We start from the raw sequence: 22,848 nt of genomic DNA, 5'->3' as shown, positions 1-22,848 counted from the left end.
AGCAGGAACGTTGAAGGTATATAAACACTTACATTTACAGCATAGTCTTTTGAAAGTGTTGAGTAAATAACCTTAACTTCATTGACATTGCCAATAAAGTAAAGCTGTTGTCAAGAGAGTGCAGATCGTATAACTTGAAAAGTGGATTGAAATAGTCAGTATCCCTGCATGCATGAGAAAACTGGTGCTTATTCAGTTCCCCATTTATGCTTGGAAAGTCGTCGAAGGTTGGAGAAGGGAAGTAACTGCGCGTGGACCAGATTATGGATATGAAAAACACATAACAGGGCTTGAACGGCACGTGAAACGCATTGTTAATACACGATTTCTCCCGTTCAAGCCCTCCTTTTGCCAAGTTTCTGCACCCTGCCAGAGGGCATTATAGATAGAGTTTATGCAATAATAGATATCAATAAATATTCAAAGAGTTCAAGAAATCGGGTCAAGCATTAACATATAAGATACGCATGTTTGTGTTTTTGTGAGTGCTATGCAGTTTGTATCTTGTAAAGTAAAATTGTGAGGTTTCTATTGACATGGTCTGAATGAACTTAGCAGTAATACTCTAACAATGAAATAGCAAAATGAAAAAATATTTTCCAAATTTACATGAGCATTTTAAGAAAGCCACATTAGGCAACTTCCTTGTAGTTTCAGTTCAAGCTTTCCCATATACAACATGATATTGGTTTGCTTTGTAAACTACAAATAATCTGAAAATTCTTACGAAACACAAGCTCAAACCATGTGAGCCGTATTCTGGAAAAATGGGGCTTAGTGCATGCGCGTAAAGTGCTGGCTTAGATAATCTCAACAGTTCACAGAGGATAATAAGAGAAAACACATTCAGCTTGAACTGGATTTTCCTTCAAAAGAGATTTCATTCAAATAAAAAAATCTATGAAAAACGAAAAATGTCGTCACTGATTCGCTTGTTTGAACATCACTGGCTTATAAGGGGAGAAACTTTACGCACATGCTTTAGACCCCATTTTCCAAGAGTGCGGCTTATATTTTTGTCACATGTTTAACATTACTTTTTGGAACAAACAATACAACTTTTTTATTCGATTTGAGTCACAAGTTAAATATATCTCTTCAAACATACATTTTTTGGTTAAATCGTGCAAAACATGCTGTATACAATTTTTGATGAATACAATGTATTAATTGTAACGTAGAGCTACAATATTATTTTGTTTGATGATTAATGTAATACTTATATAGGGTTACGCTTCTTAAAGCTGGTAAGAAACGTTTCTTTAGCATTTTAACATAACTTTTTTTTATTTATCAAAGAATGCTTAATTGTATTATGTTTTGATAACAAAACATACTTATTGATATTAATACTGCCCTGAGCTTACAAAGTTGCTATCAAGTCACTTATTAAGCCAAGCTGAGCACAACTTGCCCATGGTTAGGTTTTTAATTGCATTTTTATTTGTCGTTTTTCGTATCGTGTGCGTCTACAATATTTCCCTCGTGAACACTCTATTGGCCACATTTATTTTCCAATCTTCATGAAACTTGGTAAGAACCTTTTTTTAATTACATCTATGCCGAATTAAAACTGGACCTCAAAGATTCAAAAACAATGTCACTGGTCCAAATTAAAGAATAAACCAAATGTATTGTCCAATCACAATTATGTATGCCATTTTCCCAAGACATTGCAAATTATGTCATGCAGAGGCTGTAAAGTCAAAAACTAGGTGAATAGTTCAAACTTAAGAAAAGTCTTGTGAACACTTTACAATCCACATTTAGGGCCCAATCTTCATGAACCTTAGTTAGAACATTTGTCCTAATTATATATCTTTGTTGAGTTCGAAACTGGTTCATATGGGGTCACACACTAGGTCGCTTGATTATAACTTAAATAATGCTTTAGAACATTCAAGTAGCCACATTTATTGCCTTTTTTACAAATCTTGATTAGAACATTTGTCCAAACGATATCGTAGTCAAGATCGAAACTTGGTAATATTTTGTACCGAGTCATCAAACCATTTGCTCAGAACATTCAACATTTGTATATATCTTTGCTAAGATTGAAAATGGTTGTTGATATTTTAAAAACATGACAGCCAGGTGCTGGAGCAGTTTTCCTTTTGTTTCAAGTATAATTTTTATTTTAATCATGTTGCTCTAATTGTTGAACCAGATAAGATCCCATTGGCAATTGTGGAATTAAATTGTGTAATACATACATCTGATATATCTAGGTCACGTAGATTTTGAACTATTGGTTTTAAACATAAACACGTGTATGTCAACGGCAGTTTAATTATTTAAGTGGCATATGCAACAAGGATGTCGGACAGTAAGAAACTAGTGCAGTTACTACAAACCATGTTATTATTTTTCAATCAAAATTTGCAACTGATTGTTAACAGTGATGTATGTTCACTGTAGCTGTGGTATAAGGTTGAGTCAACCTTTCACACAAGCTGTCTAGAACATGGTTTGTAAAGTGCTAGTTATGATTGATATTGAGTATTCGATATAAGTTGCGTTTTGGGAAAAGTGCGCTTAATGCAGTCCGCATAGACTAATCAGGGACAACAATTTCCGCATTTTTGATTTTTTCGTTAAGTCTTTTTTTGGCAAAAATCCAATTCAGGCGGAAAGTGTCGTCCCTGATACGCCTTTGCGGACTGCATAGGCTTATCTGGTACAACACTGAGTGTACACGCATTAAGTTCCATTTTCCAAGAGCGTGGCTCATATCTTTTTTGTAAATAAGCAAAATAGCAGCAAACAAAATGGATACAACATCAGAACTGGTGTTCTTTGTCATAGCTATTGATGGTTTGAAACTGTATTATTTGGCAATATTCAATTCATGTTTTGATGACATCTCAAATAAAGATGTGCGAACATACCGTACAGGTTTTGAAGAATACCAATGTTCAAGTTCAGATTGACAATATATGTGTCAGTATCTTTAAATTATTTTTTTCTTGTTAGTCATGTTATTTGCTTTTAATATTATCAAATTTTTGTTTTCCTGCATTGTTGTGAGAGTTGGATTAATATCTTGTAAAATGATCCGTTCGAAATGTCATTGTTGTAGATTTTAGCCATGATAACATGTTTATTTACACTTGCAGCATATGCAATCTGAATTATTTCATCATCTGTGGAATTATTGTGATTATTCATTGATTTCTGTGATTTCAAGACTTAAATGTATGGAATTTTAACAATATTTTTTATTGTTTTCGATGAAATGTTTGATAAAAGAATTAATTCATGATTAACATGACAAAATGTATTTATACATTTTGTAATATTTTATTAACCCGATTTGTATGCCCGCTTAAAAATTGGAAAGTATTATGTGAACACCTGGGGTGGGTGGTGGGATGCGTCCAGGATTTAGACAATAACGAAGAGCTAGACCTCAAATCGATCAACGGCCCGCTGCCGACATAACGGCCCGAGGGTCTTTTAGGAAAATCTGGAACGACACTTAACGCATATGCATTGCGTCCCTTTTTTACAAAAGCGCGGCTCGTTTATATTTATAAGCTGTGGACACACCGTTTGTTTGTTTTTCAACAAACATCGAAACTTGGCAGACTTGTGTGCCACGATGGGTCACGCATGCGCCGAGCTAAAGCGCCCGTCTCGGTGCCGTCGTTTCCGGTAAAAGTGTCGCAGAGCGTACGTTAACGGGCCCGTATTGGCCCCCGTACCCTATAATGGGAGCCTGAAGTCTCAATTACCTCTCCGAGTGTTTGAGCGAGAGCGACGAAACTTGGCAGACTTGTGTGTCCCAATGGGTCACGCATGCGCCGAGCTGAAGCGCCCGTCTCGGTGCCGTCATTTCTGGTGAGTGTCGCAGAGCGTACGCTAACGGGCCCGTATAGCCCCCGTTACCCTATAATGGGAGCCTGAAGTCTCACTTTTTGTCCGAGTGTGTGTGCGAGAGCGACGAAACTTGGCAGACTTGTGTTTCCCGATGGGTCACGCATTCGCCGAGTTCGAGCGCCCGTCTCGGTTCCGTCGTTTCCGTTGAAAGTTTCGCAGAGCGTACGCTAACGGACCCGTATTGACCCCGTTACCCTATAATGGGAGCATGAAGTCTCACTTTTCTCTCCGAGTATGTGTGCGAGAGCGACGAAACTTGGCAGACTTGTGTTTCCCGATGGGTCACGCATGCGCCGAGTTAAAGCGCCCGAAACGGTGCCGTCGTTTTCGATGAAAGTGTCGCAGAGCGTACGCTTATGGGCCCGTATTGGCCCCGTTACCCTATACTGGGAGCCTGAAGTCTCACTTATCCCTCCGAGTATGTGTGCGAGAGCGACGAAACTTGGCAGACTTGTGTTTCCCGATTGGTCACGCATGCGCCGAGTTCGAGCGAGCGTCTCGGTGCCGTCGTTTCCGGTGAAAGTGTCGCAGAACGTACGCTAACGGGCTCGTTTTGGCCCCGTTACCCTATACTGGGAGCCTGAAGTCTCACTTATCTATCCGAGTATGTGTGCGAGAGCGACGAAACTTGGCAGAATTGTGTGTCCCGATGTGTCACGCATGCGCCGAGTTCGAGCGAGCGTCTCGTTGCCGTCGTTTCCGGTGAAAGTATCGCAGAGCATACGATAACGGGCAAATAAAGCAGGGTCGATTAAATTTGCCTTTCTCCGGTCAATAGGAAGTAGTGTATTCCTACGCACGCTGTTACGATTAACATGAATTGTTCTAATATTTGACCCTTGAAATTTATTGAGACGCATCATCTATGTTATCGTTATATATCATCATTTTTTCTTCTTTAAAATATATTCTCGAACAAGCTTTCCGTATTGATCATTTTGATTTTCTTGATTACGCAATTTATGACGTATCTAGTTTGACGTCATTTCTCAGAGGAAACATACTATCTAGTTTCTCTCAGGGTTTTAGGGACACAATTTTGACATGGTGGTTTTAACAGTATTTTTTTTTAAATATTTTTAAAGCATCGAACGAATCATAAACGTATTTCGGATTTAGTGTTTGTCATTCAAAATTGTTAAATTCGAGAGGAATAAAATAATTCGCTACGGCAGGATTACCATTCTATACATAGATGGTGACGTCACTACGTTATTGTCACCTCTATGCTTAGACGCATCACATTTCCCTAGTTTGGGGAATAACGCTTTCGCCAAAGTAGTTTTGCGTAGGAATGAAAATGTTAATATTGAAAGAAAAATCGTTTTTAATTGTGTGTTTAAAACGGATGTTGTTTAAAGAAATGTTATTTAATTATGTTTAAATGTGATTTTGAATCTCTATTAAGCCTGCTAGCGATTATCAGAAGCATGATAACCAGACCTTCTTTCGCTTTCACTTTTCATTCGTAAAAGAAGTGCTACCCACAATTCCTTTCGCGTAAGTACACAGGTCAGAAAGACCGGTGTGTACACAAGTGCTGGATTACGATATGGTTAGCATTCGATACAAACGCTATAAAAAAATAGTGTGGTTTAAAATACATAAATATGGATGGAAAAACAGAAAATGAATTTCGACAAAATGATGGAAGAACAGAAAATGGATGTGTATATCGTTGAAAATTTATTGTTATAAGCTATGGAATAAAGTTGTTATTAAGGTAAATACATAAAGGATCTGGTACGAGTTGTCATATCATACCATATTTTATTAAATGAGTTCAGGAATTTTGCTAGTAAGCGAGCCTTTGGCGAGCTTACTAACGAATTTTCTGGACGAGTTTAATAAAATATGGTATGATATGACAACGAGTGTCAGATCTTTTTTATCACATGCTTTTAAATGAGCTTTGCGCAAACATAATGATAAATCCCGAATTTTGTTTACATTTCGTGACGTCATTTGACGTTGAAACGTCATTTCAGCAAAATAACAAAATGCGATTGGTCAATCGAACGAAAACAAAGCCAATTCAAACGCTTAAAAAGTATATTACACATGTGTAATAGATAATAATATAAAATAAAACTATTCGTAATAGTTATTTTACATGGAAAACAGGGAATGGCATGTGATAAAATTTAGGTTTTGTTTTGCTGCTGCATTTTGTTTACCAATAAAAATATCACATTATCGATTCGTTTTTTATTTCTTCTCATATTTTAATAGGAAAATAGTGAAAGGAACAGTTTAAAGTGGAAATATTTTTTACGTGACACACTCGGTAGTTATTCGGTCGTCTGGAATGTTGTGTACATGTAGGAGGCTCGACAAATCAAATCAAATCAACTCAAATCAAATCAAATTTTATTTTAAGTCGGTACATGTGTAACAAAGAAACATTAGCTATGAATAGCTATTAACCGACATTTACAATAATAGCAATAAATAACATGCATATTTAAAACAAACATCAGCATTAAATGATACATAATCAATCCTATAGACTTTTAAGACATGAGGTATTTAAAACAAATATATTCATGCAGAGGCAAAATTTAAATAACTGGCAGACTACAAACATCACAAATACAATTGGCAGAAATAATACATTAAATTAAAATTTGTGTTGAAGTTGCTGATCTTGACCTAGGTCTAAAAACTGCAATAAAACAAAATAAATAAGAAACTGAATAGGAAAATAAGCACAAAAGTGCGACAAATAAGACAATTCTAAAAAACATATATCCCCCAAATCAGATTTGGAAAGAACTGATCAGCAACTTCCTCACAAGTGCATAACAAACATTAGAATATATTTCATAGTTAAGACATAAAAAGCAGCAAATACATGCACACAAATTAGGCAAAAACAAAAGTACTCACGCTCTTAGGGTTATAGAGACTGGAAAGGTATGATAACTACACATACAAACAAGAATAATTATATTGTTATGTCAATTTATCATTTGTCTTTGATAAAAGGTGTCAACGGCATGAAATAGGATAAATAGAATATATGGTTGGTACCGAGATGGAGAAAGTTTATCAGGTGAGGCTTATAAAAAGAAAATAGGGCGAGCTTTACCATGTATTCTCTATACACTGATTGGTTTCGACACAGAAATAACGCCACACGAGATACGTCATTAATTGCGTAATCAATTGAATAAAAACAAAAGTACCGAATGTTTTTTTCGGGCTGTTGGATTGACCGGAAATAAAGCAAGCCTAATTTATATGAAAGAGTACAAGCTAACTCCATAAGTCGTGGAAGATAAAAGCGTTTTACACCAATACAATTATTGAAAAACGCGGCAATTGTTTAACTTATGAAACGAAACAATATGACATATTAAGAGCTTTACGTGACCATGTGTGGCTCAGCTGACTGCACATTATATTGCTGTAAGATATAATCCGAAAGTATAACTTCATTTCGGAGACTTCAGTTTTTAACAAATGCAAAGATTAATTTAAAAAAAAATATGTTTCCTAAGGATTTCCGAACACTTTTTTCTTAAAGAAATCAAAACAATTGATAGAAAGAGGTTTGTCGCATTTTTATTGAATTAAACTGGGTAGTAGAGTTTTCTTAAACTTGATGATGGCGGACTAAATATATGAATTTGAAAAACGAATTTTGTTCTGTGTGAAGGGATAGATTTCCTTGGCGGCCGGCTTTTTTGTAAAGGTATAAAATAATTTAGAGAAATATGATAAAGGGATACTATGGTAACAACGAGGGCTGATAATAAGATTAAATAACTAACGATCGTTAACAACACCGACCATACAATTACGGATTAACTATGTGTAGTCTACTTATATGAGTTAACAAAACATTAATTGTGGAAGAAATGAAGTATTCAACAAAAAGGATTGGTTACCAAAATTAGATCTACTTTCTTCTTCTTTTTTGATGCTTTTTGTCATAATTGCAAATATTTTAATTTATATATCAACACATGAAGATTGCGTGATTGCTTCGAACGGGTATTAACGAGCGAATAAAGGTGTCTTTTTGAAAGATGCTTTAATACATTGCAGAAAATATTCACTGATTTCGCTGTTTTACGTAAGATAATCAAGAATAATTAAAATGTGTAATGAGCTGTGTGATTGACTTGAAGCCCGCCAACATGGTCTGACTGAAATCTGGAATAACCATCACGGAGACGTTTAAACTCTGTATTATTGAGAGATGATCTTGAATACTATTTATATACGGGCTTATATCTCTGCGTGCTTGGCTATTTGTGGGAAGCTCATATTAAAGCGCCTTTCACTCGGGTATACATGGAGTATACGAAATGTATAACTTAACGAATAATTCACAATCACTGCTCGTACGTTACCACACATTCAATATAAAACGCATGTATATTTTGTACGAGAAAAAATATCACCTTATGTTTAACATCGGTGTATTTTTATTTCACTTTTAAATAAAGCAGATAATGTTTACATGATACAGGCTGAACAAATTCAGATAAAAAAAGTATTTAAACTAAAAACCGAAGTTGATCACCAAGTGTCGTTCTTTTGCAAATTGACATCAATTTCATTTTACTGACAAAACTTAAATATTTATTTCACAGTATTAACCCGGAAGCAAACTTTTTTTATTTAATGATTTAATAATTCTTTTTATTATAGCTACTTTTAGCATGTTTCAGACGTGTAATATTTTCTAATTGATGCGTAGAAATTGTGATAAGAATTAAATATTCCGGCGAGATGTTGGATTACAATCAATTTGGCGTGAATTTCAAACGTAATTTGTAGAGCTGCCACTGGCACTACCAATAGACAAAATAAGAAAGGCCGTTATGAGTTTGAGCCGTCTTGATCCGAGCAGAAACAATTCACACATACACATTGTAAGAACCGGTATCGGCTTACACGAAGTGTTTACTGCAAACAGTCACAGTCACAATATGAAAACGCAGATACATTTAAACATGCTCCTAAAATGTACTAATACTGCTCACAAAAATTTCACATTCTTTACATAACACTAGATATTAACCTGGTACCAATTCATTAATTAAGAGTAATCATACTCATACATCTGTGGGCATCTGTGGCGCGAACAAATTTCTCTGTGCATTGGCTACGGAAGGCAAAACTACCATGATGTTAACACGACAGTACGTTGACCATCACGGGTCAGTTTGATGACGAAAACGCAAAAATACAGTAGTGATAACACGTCAACATGACAGAATGATGACGATTTCTCGACAATACAACAGTAAGATAATAATCACACGAAAATGTATCGCATAATCATCATCTTACTATCGTGGTATTGATGCTTCGTTAGTGTACTGTCACGTTATTATTATCGCACTGCTGCGTTATCGCCATCATACTGTCGTGCTAGCATATAGTATTGTCGCGTTCTCGTCGCGTATGGTCTTAAAAGGAGTTTATACGATTTTAATGTGTTAAATTGTAATATATTGATAAAAATATGTTACAATAACACAAAATAGGCAAGAAAATTTATACATTGAAGACGAATTTCATAAAATGCAGCAAAGACAAATTATTGCCCCGAGCCGACTGTGACGAAGATATTTCGTACATATTTTCCTACAATAACCGAAGCCAGGGGCGTAGCTAGCATTTTCTGAGCTGTAGGCCCGGATCTCAATCAAATACGTTTAATTGCAATACTACGTACATGTTTTATTACATCTACATTGTCAGTACTATAGACTGACTGCTTTGACTGCGTCATGATGATGAAGATTATGACGTCATTAAACAACTTACCGTGATGGAAATTTATAAAAATTCGCGTCAAAAAAATGTTGGCCCGGGCCCGCTGTGCCTAATAGCAGCTACGCCCCATTGAAGCATTCGTCTTTTTATTAGGAACGGAGTTAGTGTTCGTGTGTCGTTTGAATAGATATCGTTGCAGGAAATTAAAATGATCCGTAAAACAAAATTGTGTCTTTGTGAAGTATGAATGAATCTGCACAAAACTAAATTTAGATTCACATCGTACATGCATGATATACATGCTGGCGAATTCGACTATACAGACATTTTCGATTTCAGAATTAAATATCTGGCTCATTTCGCATTTTTCGACACATGTTCTCCTTAATTTTTATTTTAATTTATATTAAAAGATATGTATACTAAGTTTTTAACACATTTTATATAATTTCATAAATATTTGACAAAATCGTATAATCTCCCTTTGAATTAATCCTTAAATAGGTGATGGTCGCAAGGGATTTCGTTAACACTTTCAAAGTCCGGTCTCAACAACTTGCAAAACAACCTCAGTTACAGCGGGCTTGTTATGTCGACCGAAATTCTCCGCATCCTCAATGGTCTCCGGAAGCACTGTACCCCGGGTTTCCGGAAGTAGAAGCGACAGTAGGCCGGCGATAAAAGCCATGCTTCCGAATATTATCAGCGGTAACGATTTGCCGAAATCCCCTTTTATAAACGTACCCTGCAAAATATCGACTTATCATTTTAATGATTTTGTACGGTTATCAAAATGTATTCCTATTTGTTTATCTTCATATCATCACAATACTTACAATTTCTACGATGTAAGGACACAGCATGCTGCCCAGTCTTCCCATCATGTTGCTCGAACCTACACCAGAGCTTCTAACCACCGTTGGGAACAATTCTGCCGTCCAGAACCAGATGATGGCGAACGCGGCCGATATTCCAAACTTACCAATGTTGGGCAACATGACAGTGATCCAATGCTGATCTGCAATGAGTGTGAAAATTATGGTTAATTTGTATGGGGAAAAATCTCGTGAACGTCATATCGGGGCTTATCATACGCGATGAATCAACTATTTATATAGTAACTTGGTTAATATTCTTACTTTCATTTGCGTAAAGAACTGTGAATATAGTTGACAGACATGCAGCGCCGCCGAGGATCATTGAGCCGCAGTGAAGCCACTTCCGGCCTACCCTGTTGAGCAGCAGGAGACACATGACGTAGGCACCAAGCTCACACAAGCTGTTGATGGCGAAGTTCAAATAGATATCGCCGCTTAGATTACCAACGTTCAAACTGAGTCCGTAGTAAACCATGTTCACAACTATCCTGTAATTCATATTCGTTGCAGCATTTTAATGTAAGTATTTGAAAATCATCTGAACAAACTTGATGACCTTTAATAGGAAATATTTCTCCCCATATACTTAAAAAACAATATTGACAAAAACTATATCAAACCCATCAGGAAAAATCCCCCGGCAATACCAGTTTAGATAGATGATCAGAGTCCGGACAAGCAGCTTTGGTGCTGTGAATATTTTCAAGACGCTTTGAGACCGCCGATGTTCCATGGTATCGTTGCCGATGATGTCGTCTGGTAGGGTCACACCATTGACCTTTGCACACTTTTGTAGCACGACCCTTGCCTCCTTGTACCTGCCTTTGGATATAAGCCATCGCGGTGACTCGGGTAACCTAGGACAATGAGTTTTTGTGTGAAAATACGTGCTAGTATACAGCGATTTCAATAAAATTATGAGTCACGATTTCCGATCTTATTTTTGGAGTATATTTAAATAGATGGACCTCTAAAGAAACGTTTATTGTTAAACTTGTGAACGCTGAACTTGAACGCATAAGTGCAGATATTTAAACGATGAACTTTATTGTACACGTCCAAATGTAATATATCAGGTAACAATATTTTGAGAACGAAAAAGCATGTATACCAATCCCGAAAAATTTTCTGAAATAAAAAAATAATGAAATTTCAGCTGAACAAGATTGACAGGATTGTAATTAAAACCTCACGCACTGTTAAAGCAAATGGCAATAACAGAAAAGCATAAACGTACCAATAGCATAGGAATAGCAGAACCGTTGGGCAGGCCACGGCGAGTTGAAGGTAGTTCCAAGAACGCACAAAGAAAGCGACGAAACAAAGGACAAACAGACCGGTACACCAGAACAACTCGACAGTGATACCTGCTGCAACACGGTAAGACGGACCCACCAATTCCATGCCTGCAGAAAATAAGAGAGCACATAAGAAAATATACCATTCCGTTCAACCGATCAGCCAATGCCTCTCTTTTGGAGATATTTACGCTTAAAGTTGTTAGGTTAATGAATATTCGATAACCGGCCAAATATTCGAATCAGAAATTCCGATTAGAATATTATATTAAGTGAGAAAATAATTAAAATTCAGAATGAAATCTATAGGTGAACTAAAAAGTCGCAAACAAGTATTTTTGCAGACGGCTGTCGTTTATTAGTGATGAATTTGATCACAGCTGTCGTAATTAGGCTATATGATTCTTTAAGTAATTGTTACAAAGGAGGTCGTCAGTATCTTTAGCAAGAAACATATTCCACCAAGATTCAATTTGTCCAGGTCAATTTAAAAATCGATGGAAGTAACAGTGAAGCAGCTCTGAACTACACAGTGTTCTTCCCTTAATTGATGTCAACAAGCGCGATCCCGTGTCAAAACGGACGTTGTTTAGTCACATATCTGCAGCCGCTAATTGATCGCTAATTATCAACTAGATCACACGTAACACCCGCGTTAACCACTTTTTCTTTCAAGAGGACGCTTAAATAAGCAGCCAACTAGCACACTGTTAACGCGGAGGACATAGACCTACCTGCATACAATCAGTGAGTTCGATACTGACAAATCTAAATTATAACGTCATCATTTATGTGTAACGGTTTCCTTTGTAACCAGGAAATATTAACTTTACATAAATTGCATTGAGGATTGTATACCATACACTTTTTTCATACTTTCCCACTCAGAATCAAACTCGCAATCTGTTTGGGTATTATGCTGTTTGCTGCTCATCAGTATATAAGGGTTGGAAATGAAGCCTTTAAAACTTGAATACAGTTAGAAAGATCTTTAATTAAAATACCTAATGCGTAAAAATTCGTATCTAAATGGAAAAAGGTTAAGTCAGCAATCAATACGCCAAAGCTGCCCTGCGTTCCGCGCAAACGACGTGCGTTGTACATAATTCGCGCACTTGTTTACAGACCAAACGGTTTTAACGGAGTACACGTGCAGTAAATTCCAAATTCTAAATCTAGTCATTTATATGAATGACAAAATAACAAAGCGTCCTATTAAATTCTCATTGGTCTATTTTTGGCTAACTACATTATAACATGCATGTACTTTGTCAAAATTATCACAACCGAAAATTAAAACGACAATTCAATAAACAAAATAAAAACAAAATTATTGTTTTGTAATGATCACTCCAACTCCAATCTGTTGCGAAAATCAGTTTTCAAACTATTCAACCGATGCATTTCACAATTGCTACGCCATTGCCTATTAAATAGTCACACCTCCGTTTTTAACCAATAAGAGCACAGCTTTGTTAAAACTATTTCGGTCAACTCCACAATGGCGTTGCAATATAATATATATGTTAGTTTCTGCCCTGGGAACGGAATCGATGGCGATTCATAAAGCTTATGGCTTTCGTTGCTATCGAGCTCAAATTAAAAGTTTTAACCTAATAACCTAGGTAAAAGAAATATATTATTGAATGAATAGGATGGGTAAAAGTTTACAAATTCTATCTCTATTTTCTTGATGATCTTTTATATAATTACTTACAACACTTATTAAGCATTAAAATGAGTAAACCAAAGTATTATGAACGCTATAAAACTAATCCCGCCCCCTCTATCTTAAAGATCCTCGAAACACAAAGACATGTATATAAATACTTACCAAGGACAAACAGTGAACCGAACAGACCGGTGGTTGAAATACCCATTAGGAACCTGAATATGACGAATACTATGTATGTTGTTGGGAAGGAGGATCCAAAGGCACCCACCACATGGAAGAGCGAGGAAATCATGATGCCCATCTTGCGCCCAAAACTGTTAAACAGTATCAATGAAAATTCATAAAGGTTGTATTGATGTTATTTACCAGATAATGATGTTGACACTTAGAGAGATACCCTATAATATGTATTGAATCGTTTGACTTTACCATTATTCTAGACATGTTCAACGTGTGACATTGTGCTGATTTTATTAACATGCGTATGTCTATAAAGTATAAATGCATTAGACTTGAAAAACGCAGGTGAACAGGGTTGTTTTAGAACACCCACTGCTAAAACCAGAACAATTTCATAGAGAATACTCTATTACTCAAGATGTATAAAGTTTGAGTGTATTTAGCAAAAAGTTATTTACAGAGAAGTTATGCCGACGATAACATTAATCAAACACATGTTAATATATTGGGACATGCGGACTTGGGAGTAATGAATATATGTACGCAATGTGGAGAATGAAAGTAACTCACACATCCGACACAACGCCGCCAACAGAAAAAGCTCCAATTAGCAACCCGGCCATTGTAGCCATGTTGGCATTAGCTCTGGCCAGCTCCTGACCGCATACTAAGTCAAACTGAAAAAGGACCATGGTCGAACTAATGCGCAGTCAATGACCATGGTCGAACTAATGCGCAGTCAATGTCGAACTCAAACACGTACGTCATTGTGATATTACATTTGCTAAAATGGTATATAGTAGCTTTCAAATTATATACATGAAATATTTGTTCGACAAAATCTCAGAAATCGCCTATAAATGTGAATTACTTGTATTGCTAAAGTAGGCAAAAAATTAAAAAGTGTCAGTCTGTTCATTAAAAACTTCTCGCCGGTTTAGTGCATAATTTTATTTGTCTGACCACGAAAGCAGACTCCAGGATGGCATAAGGGATGATTATTCAATATGCTCGCACATGCACAATATAATTACAATTAGGTGTACACAGGTCGATGAACACTTGTTTTACGGGATAATAAGCTGTATTTTAATAAAGTGTTCTTTTAAGTGCTGGTATTGACAGGTATTCAGATGTCTTTCAAATACATTGACAAATTATAAAATATATTGTTTAATACAAGTAATAAATATAGAACAACTTAAATAATTTGTCTTTTATACCTAATGATAAAATATGACATTTCTGCAGTGAAATAACAGCAGTGAAAATAAACAAATCGTTAATTTCACCGGTGAAAATAACACATTTTCGGAACTACTTTTTCTATTGTTTGATTACCATATTTTTATAATCACGAGTGAATTAAAATCGGTATTCCATCGAATTCAACGAATTTTCTTTTTTATATGATGCATTTTTCACCGTTAACTTACATCACGCCGGGTATGCGAATACTTCGTTGACGGATGGCACTTCACTAACAGAGAACAACAAACGCCACGCGCGAGAGGTGAGTTCTTCAGCTTTTTTTGTTTTTATGTTCTGTTTATTTGGTTTTTAGACACAGAACATTGTTTGGGTGATTAATGGTATAGCACTTCGTATTGCGAAGAAAGAAATTCGCGGAAAAACGGTGAATTATAAAAAAAAAACGATAAAATTCCATCGATAATCAGCATGAATTGAATGATCAGTACATATTTTAACAAAATAAACATACTTGGAAATAAATCAAGAACGTGTTTACTATTCGAAATAAAAGATCAATATATTCAGTAATGTTACAACATGTTACATTTAAGTTTACTAATGTTTTTGAGAAAATTCAAATGTTTTAAGAGTCGCACGCACATTTTTCATCTGCACTTCGTTTACCGATCATCTAAAAAACAATGGCACTTCGTTTCCCGACATCTAGACACTTTTTTCCAGATATAACACACTCGTTTTTTTTGTGAATCAAAAATGCAGAATTCGCTGTGGAATACTGTTAAAGTAAGCAGGCAATAAATAAAAATGTATGTACTTAGTACGCAAATAAAAAATGAATTACCGAAGCATGTTCTTATCCCTTTGAAATATGATTATGATTTGGTATAAATGTGAAAGATAAATGTTAAACAAATTGGATATGTCTAATGAGTAAAATCTATATGACCATATATTTTAAATTACGTTCTAAACGGTTGATCTAAAGCATTTATCTTTATGTCCAAATGAAGGTAATAAGGCTATTTACTTATATATTATATAGCATGTCATGAATAATCACTCTGCTTAAACTGCCTCTCAGAGATTAATATCAGCAGCGACGCTGGTCCGAAATTCTATTCGAACTTTTTGGCTCAATGCCAGTAAACGGAAATAGCAAAAAAAGAACGGGCGGGGTCGATTTAATCACACAACAGTGGTGTAAAAAGTTATGCATATCCATCTTTGTTTTTAATATAAACACAACGCATGCTGCATATAAAGTTGCATATAAGTGACACAATTATTTATTACAGGATGAGTGAATCGGAGCTTATGAATGCCGCCGACGGTTCGTTGTTGGACATTAGTTAACTTCGTTTGTGGGGGTATACTAAGTACTGACCCCATAATATGAAATTTAAACATTTTATGTACGCATTCCTGTTTTCCAGAATCAGTTGTTTTTACGATTTAATTTTACCCGTGTTTCTTTAAACTCAACCAATTCAGTGATTTAGGGTCAGGTGAATTGCACTTCGAGCAAACGTAAGCGTTGCGTAAAGGGAAGTGCTTCCTACAAGCAGGGCTCAAAATTAAGAGAGTTTTACCATTCTCTTTTTAATTTTGTTGCTACGCATAAGTATCGTCTTGATGCTGCAATTCAAATAAGCACAACCGACATAGGATTTTATGAAGAACAAATGTACATTTTCCTCATCAAGACCCCTTCACTACCGTTATCTAGAGCCCTGCTATAAGTAAAATTAAACACGATTGTGTTGATCCGCATTATCCGTTGTATTTTCATTTCTCTGAATCTCAAGTTACCAAATAAAAAACATATTCATTATGTACACATTTATTTAATAATAAATATTATCTTATTTGAAAATTGCAATTATAATAAACATAGTATAAATTAATAGTAATGTGATTTTTGAGAAATATATTTTCAAATTGTTTCGTATAAATAGCAATAATATAAATAAATGCATTTAAGGTAGAAGATAAAACTCAGTTATTAGAGTGCCCGCTTTGTTGAAAGTCTCCGTAATCTGAAGTGCCCTTTATCGGTAAACAAAGTGCCTGCAACTTGATGTATGCCACCTATTACAACATGCACTATCTTTGTTTATATTGCATTGAATACTATCAAAATTTCAGTATTTGAAGAACAGTGATTAATCTACATGCTGGAATAGCAAACAATTTCTTGCAATAATTCTAAGTAGTTTTATTTTGTTAAAATGTTTACTGTTCATCCAGTTTATGCTGTTTTCCGATCGAATTTTCTATTTTTGGGCAAAACTGTACCATTCTTCCGTGAAATTGTGTATTCCCAATACAAAAGGATACACCATTTATCAACTCGACCATGTGTCTTGTCTTAAAAACTAATCTTTAGGATATAACTTTAAATAAAACAGAGAAACTTACCTCTCGCGCGTGACGTTTGTTGTTCTCTGTTAGTGAAGTGCCATCCGTCAACGAAGTATTCGCATACCCGGCGTGTTACATTGTAAAAGAGATTAACTGGAGAATTTCGTTGGAATAATGACGTCAGTTTTCATATCAGTTTTGTTATCGTCCATACGTTACCTCTGTAATTACAGTTTTCTGGAACGTTGATTGGTCATAAACCCACGAGTCACAAGACCCAACACTGGCGTTGATAGGCACATTGAACTCATTGTAGGTCGTGTTTTCATTCGTGGAATAAACTTTGCAACTTTCATAGATAAATGAGGTTCCGTCTTTGTATTTTATTGGAATCGATTGATTGATACGAATAGCATGATGTATGTCTCTAACAGCAAACGAATCGTTGCTGGAGCCTGGTAACGAGCACCTTCACAAAGAAGAATGTTATTTTTGTTGAATTTATAGGAAAAAAGATACACTCGAAGCATATTTTAACAATAACAAATTGTCTATACATTACACGGAATGAGAAAATTTACACATTGTAAATTGACACTGTTCGAGGTAAAATCTTGTATAGGATAATCGCAATGCAACAGGCAATATATAATTGATAATTAAGTTAATGATTGACGAATGAAAACAAATCACTCTTTACCTGTAGGATGGACTTGCAAGACTGAAGACAGAAAGAAGCACTTGTATTCCGATCGAGATTACGGGAAGGCAGACGAGAAAATACACGATCTTCTGATACTTCCCGAATTCTCCGAGAACAATAGTAATAGCATCGTACTTCATAGTAAATTATCGTCGTCGTTGTCTTATCTCCTTCGCCTTGTTACTGAGTTTGTGTAATCTGATACGGTGTTTTTTCTATGTACTTCTAGCACCTGAAACTCGTAATGTTTTAATCATTAAGAAAATGTAAGAAAGGTTCATTAAACACCAGAGAAGCAGTATAAAAGGGCCACAACTCACAAAATGTCTACTTTTCAGTTGTACACTGGTGTGTAAACAGCAGAAAACAAAAGTGATTATTTTCATAATATTTAAGTTTGTATTTAATCTTTTCCAATGAAATTTGGCATACATATACTTTAGTATACAAACAATATGTATGTGTAATTTGGTGGTTGAAAATTATATAGTTATTGAATTACAGAAAAAATTGTTTGTTGTCTGCTTGAAATTCAAATTTCCCTGTTAATGCTAAGCATCGCCCACTAGAAAGGTTATGAACTTCTCTCAGCCAATAGCTAGCGAATGACTCAAATCAAGTTTACATGTAAATACAGATGCAATGCTATTCCAAATGGCTGTCTGCTAAAACACGTGTTTCTATTTATAAACACTCTGATATGGCGCATCAAAGAGGTCGAAACTTTAACTTCTGCTGCAGCAGAAAAAAATGCTGCTAAAGCAGCATTTAAATGCTGCTCGAGCAGCAAATTACTGCTCGAGCAGCATAATTGCTGCTTGAGCAGTTTCTAGATGCTGCTTGACCAGCAAAATTCCTGCCCGAGCAGCATTATTTTCTGCTGCAGCAAAAAAATCCTGCTCGACCAGCATTTATTTTTAGAATAAGCCCTGTGAACCAGTCAGCCAATCAAGTTTGAGCTTACAAACGGACGACATAAGCTACCTCAACGGAAACGAAATAGACCCGACAATAACTTTAGAAGAACTGCAACAAACTCATAATCTGTGTTTTAACCAATTATTATTAAATGCTCATCCTTTTTCGTAGTTGTCCATAAAATAATAATTAAGATTTAAAATATATAAGTAATGTAGGAACATGCAAATTTGGTTGATCAATTGCTCCAACGTTACATGATTTATGCTTATGTGTAATCTGATTCTGATTGGCTGATGCCATAATCTAAAAATAAATGCTGGTCGAGTAGGATTTTTCTGCTGCAGCAGCAAAAATGCTGTTCGAGCAGCAAATTGCTGCCGGAGCAGCATCTATATGCTGCTCGAGCAGCAATTTGCTGCTCGAGCAGTATTTAAATGCTGCTCGAGCAGCAATTTTTTCTGCTGCAGCAGAAGTTAAAGTTTCGACCCCTTTGGTGCGCCATACTCTGATGTTAGCAGTGAATCACTAGCAGATAAACCCAGCCTACTAGTTAATGCAGGTTAACATTTTACCACCGCAAAATCAAGCAGTTCAGATCCGGCTTTTTAGCTTAGTGTATGATCCATACACATAAAGTATAAGACAAGTGCTTTAAAGATCTACGGGATAGCCCGGTATGTAGACTATTAAAATGATATTTAATTATGTAACACTGGCAGCTCCAAAATGTGGGGCAGAATCCCAACAAAGGCACTGACAGTTACAAGTTTATTGAGTGGATATATAATAAAGTTTTTTTCAAAATAAATATATGAGCGTCGAAACTGATCTGTAACTTACCGTCCTGAAAATATACAAATTATCAAAACGCATATTTAATAATAAGGTTATATGTGGTTACCGTGGTAACCATACTCAATAATTATACATACACATCAAACTAATATTCATCTTTAAAACATAATGGTATGCTGTGTGGTGGTTCCAATCAACATATTAACATACAAATGGCATATTAAGATAACATATTAATTATCTTAAAACATAGGTATCCTGAAAACAACACAATGACAATAACAATAGTGTTTATACATCGTTACTTTGACAAACTGCACATATTACTTACGGAGTATATGCTACTCTCGACCTGGTCTCTCTCAGCCTTGGGGAGGTTAGCACTGTGACTGCTGTAATATTAATATTTCAAGTTGAAAGTGATGTGCAACAACCAATGTAAAAGGTATTGACAGCCCAAGAGTTTTATCAAAAAGGAAAGAAGAAAATAGAAGCGAGTTGGGCCATAAATGCAGGAAATACACAGGGACAGATACCTTTAAACAAAGATAACCATACCTGTCACAAAGATGTTATAAAACATGCAAGATTCCCATTGATATTTGAACCTTCAATCTCAAAACGTAAAACCAAGTATTATAAACCGGAACTTCTGCGTGTCTTACTAGTCACGACCGATACACCACCTTGCACAATCTCTTGCACGACGGTTACATTACATTCACCTCTGTGTTGGGCTCAGAACGGACTATTGTTATGAAAGCGTCTCATTCATGTCATGATCATTCCAAGCGTTCATCATTGAGGTTACAGTATACTAAACAATCTCTTGCACGACGGTTACATTGCATTCACTCATTAAAGAAAACCATCTCATACCATGATATCTTTTATCCGTCTTACTTCATTATTATAAAATTGATATGTTTTTTTTATGTTAAGAAACCAACATACATACACACGTCGAAGCAATTCCTAACGTCACTCAATAAAAAATATGTTCAATTGTTTACATTTGTGAAGTGCGTGATATGATTCCATCTGCGTAAATGGGCAATAAAATAGTTCCAAAGAGTTGCATTAAAAATCTCAAATATACATTGAATGCGTTGGTTCGGTTTTACCTATTTGGTAGACAAAATGGCATGATGAGCCTTACGCAGAGTTGTATGTGAGAGCAAGGAAAGACAACTCTGCGTGGAGATTGCACCTTACATACAAGAAATTGGTTACAAAACACTAATTTTATAGACCTGTTACAATTATAATACTAGTATCTAGCCGATACTAGTATTACTAGTGAATGGAGTTGCATCTCAACTACTTAATAATACAATTATGCGCAGACATGCAATACCTGCTTACCTATGATTGTTTGTGCGCTCAGTAAGTCTCAACTCAAATCTTACAGAGAGTAAATCGGAACGAAAACGTTTGTATGAATAAATTGTACGTAGTCATAGAGTATCCTTATAGACATTGGGTAAATGATCCTCTGTCAAATGTCCATCTTGCAAAACAGTTGATTAGGCCTATAGCTGGTAGGTAGGTTAATACTTCATTTCGGCAGTTGGATTATTAGTCAATATAAAGTTGACATGAAGAAGTATCTTTAGGCTAACGTAACAGCGTAGCAATAATATGATTGACAATTGAGGACCACATTAAACACGTGTAGCGTTTTCTTACAGCATAACGAAACAAAATTCCCATAATACAGATGCGCCTGAAAAATAACTTGCTACACAATATTAAATACCGATAAGTTTTCTCAAAAATAACAACAGTATAATAAATTAACTTACATAAAAAGATTTTGTCTGTTCTGTCTGTGTATTTGTCGTTAATTCCAGACTAAGGGTAAATCCGTGGCACAACAATTACAAATATAAAAATACGCCTCTTTTCATTCCCGTTCGTGAAAACAAAAGCCAAGTCAGTAGTCTTGCAATTAGACAATAAATGCGTGATAAATAACAAAATAACAAGTACACGTCCAATACTTAATAATACAATTATGCGCAGACATGCAATACCTGCTTACCTATGATTGTTTGTGCGCTCAGTAAGTCTCAACTCAAATCTTACAGAGAGTAAATCGGGACGAAAACGTTTGTATGAATAAGGTGTACGTAGTCATAGAGTATCCTTTAATAGACATTGGGCAAATGATCCTCTGTCAAATGTCCATCTTGCAAAACAGTTGATTAGGCCTATAGCTGGTAGGTAGGTTAATACTTCATTTCGGCAGTTGGATTATAAGTCAATATAAAGTTGACATGAAGTAGTATCTTTAGGCTAACGTAACAGCGTAGCAATAATATGATTGACAATTGAGGACCACATTAAACACGTGTAGCGTTTTCTTACAGCATAACGAAACAACATTCCCATAATACAGATGCGCCTGAAAAATAACTTGCTACACAATATTAAATACCGATAACTTTTCTCAAAAATAACAGCAGTATAATAAATTAACTTACATAAAAAGATTTTGTCTGTTCTGTCTGTGTATTTGTCGTTAATTTCAGACTAAGGGTAAATCCGTGGCACAACAATTACAAATATAAAAATACGCCTCTTTTCATTCCCGTTCGTGAAAATAAAAGCCAAGTCAGTAGTCTAGCAATTAGACAATGAATGCGTGATAAATAACAAAATAACAAGTACACGTTCAATATGTATTGTCTCGGGGATAATACTTAATTCTTCATTTCGTTTTTCAAACTTTCAATAGAAATAGGATTTAAACTGTAACATAAACCGGCGGCTACATGGTCGAAATAGTCGGCGCAGATTTTGTAAAGGGTATTTGATACGGGAGGCGGAAATTTGATACACACTGGCGGTATTTCGACGGTCTCTGATCATCAACACTGACTACAGTTCAATATTTTGATTTATTAAAAACGAGTTTGCGAAAATAAATATCGTTCTGGTACGTAAATCATTTGAATGTAACGAAGATATAGTTTTTAGTTTGTTTATTTGTTTACTGTTAATGTATCCATTGATTCCGTTTTGGTTGCATGTTCATCGCAAGCGTCATGAGTCATCGTACAAAACAATAGCAAGCGTAAGAATTATGTATTTCATGACTATTTGACATTTTGCTCTAAAAACTATATTTCAGTTTTTTTTTTAAACATCCGGTTAATGTGTATACAATTTTTATGAGTAGTTTTATTGATAGTTAAGTGAGTG

At 35.5% G+C, this 22,848-nt stretch overlaps 1 protein-coding gene across 3 annotated transcripts; it reads right to left on the bottom strand.

Annotated features, from left to right (window-relative positions):
* Window positions 1–6,232: 6,232 nt before the first annotated feature.
* On the bottom strand, window positions 6,233–22,335 carry LOC127881638 (organic cation transporter protein-like). Of its 3 annotated transcripts, none has more exons than XM_052429718.1 (11): window positions 22,128–22,335; window positions 19,973–20,033; window positions 17,923–18,157; window positions 17,442–17,691; window positions 14,217–14,323; window positions 13,626–13,780; window positions 11,731–11,899; window positions 11,141–11,350; window positions 10,755–10,981; window positions 10,452–10,633; window positions 6,233–10,360 (listed from the first exon to the last, which is right to left on the bottom strand). In XM_052429718.1, exons 3-11 carry the CDS (start codon window positions 18,063–18,065, stop codon window positions 10,151–10,153), a joined length of 1,653 nt encoding a protein of 550 aa, XP_052285678.1. In that variant the 5' UTR covers window positions 18,066–18,157; window positions 19,973–20,033; window positions 22,128–22,335; the 3' UTR covers window positions 6,233–10,150. The 3 variants fall into 3 exon arrangements, with proteins under 3 accessions (XP_052285678.1, XP_052285677.1, XP_052285679.1); XM_052429717.1 differs by lacking the exon at window positions 22,128–22,335 and adding an exon at window positions 21,447–21,836; XM_052429719.1 differs by lacking the exon at window positions 22,128–22,335 and adding an exon at window positions 20,200–20,367.
* Window positions 22,336–22,848: the final 513 nt, after the last annotated feature.

This window comes from Dreissena polymorpha, chromosome 5 (assembly GCF_020536995.1).
Source record: "Dreissena polymorpha isolate Duluth1 chromosome 5, UMN_Dpol_1.0, whole genome shotgun sequence".
Classification (NCBI taxonomy): domain Eukaryota; kingdom Metazoa; phylum Mollusca; class Bivalvia; order Myida; family Dreissenidae; genus Dreissena; species Dreissena polymorpha.
Note: the sequence above shows the minus strand (reverse complement) of the source record. Positions and strands in the feature narration are given on the sequence as shown.

Coding starts and splice junctions, on each gene's coding strand:
- LOC127881638 (XM_052429718.1), bottom strand. CDS start 18,065: ATGAAGTACGATGCTATTACTATTGTTCTCGGAGAATTCGGGAAGTAT. Junction 14,324..17,441: donor AGAAAACTGTAATTACAGAG/GTAACGTATGGA, acceptor GTCCTTTTTCAG/TTTGACTTAGTATGCGGTCA. Junction 11,351..11,730: donor CTGCTATTCCTATGCTATTG/GTACGTTTATGC, acceptor TCATTGTCCTAG/GTTACCCGAGTCACCGCGAT.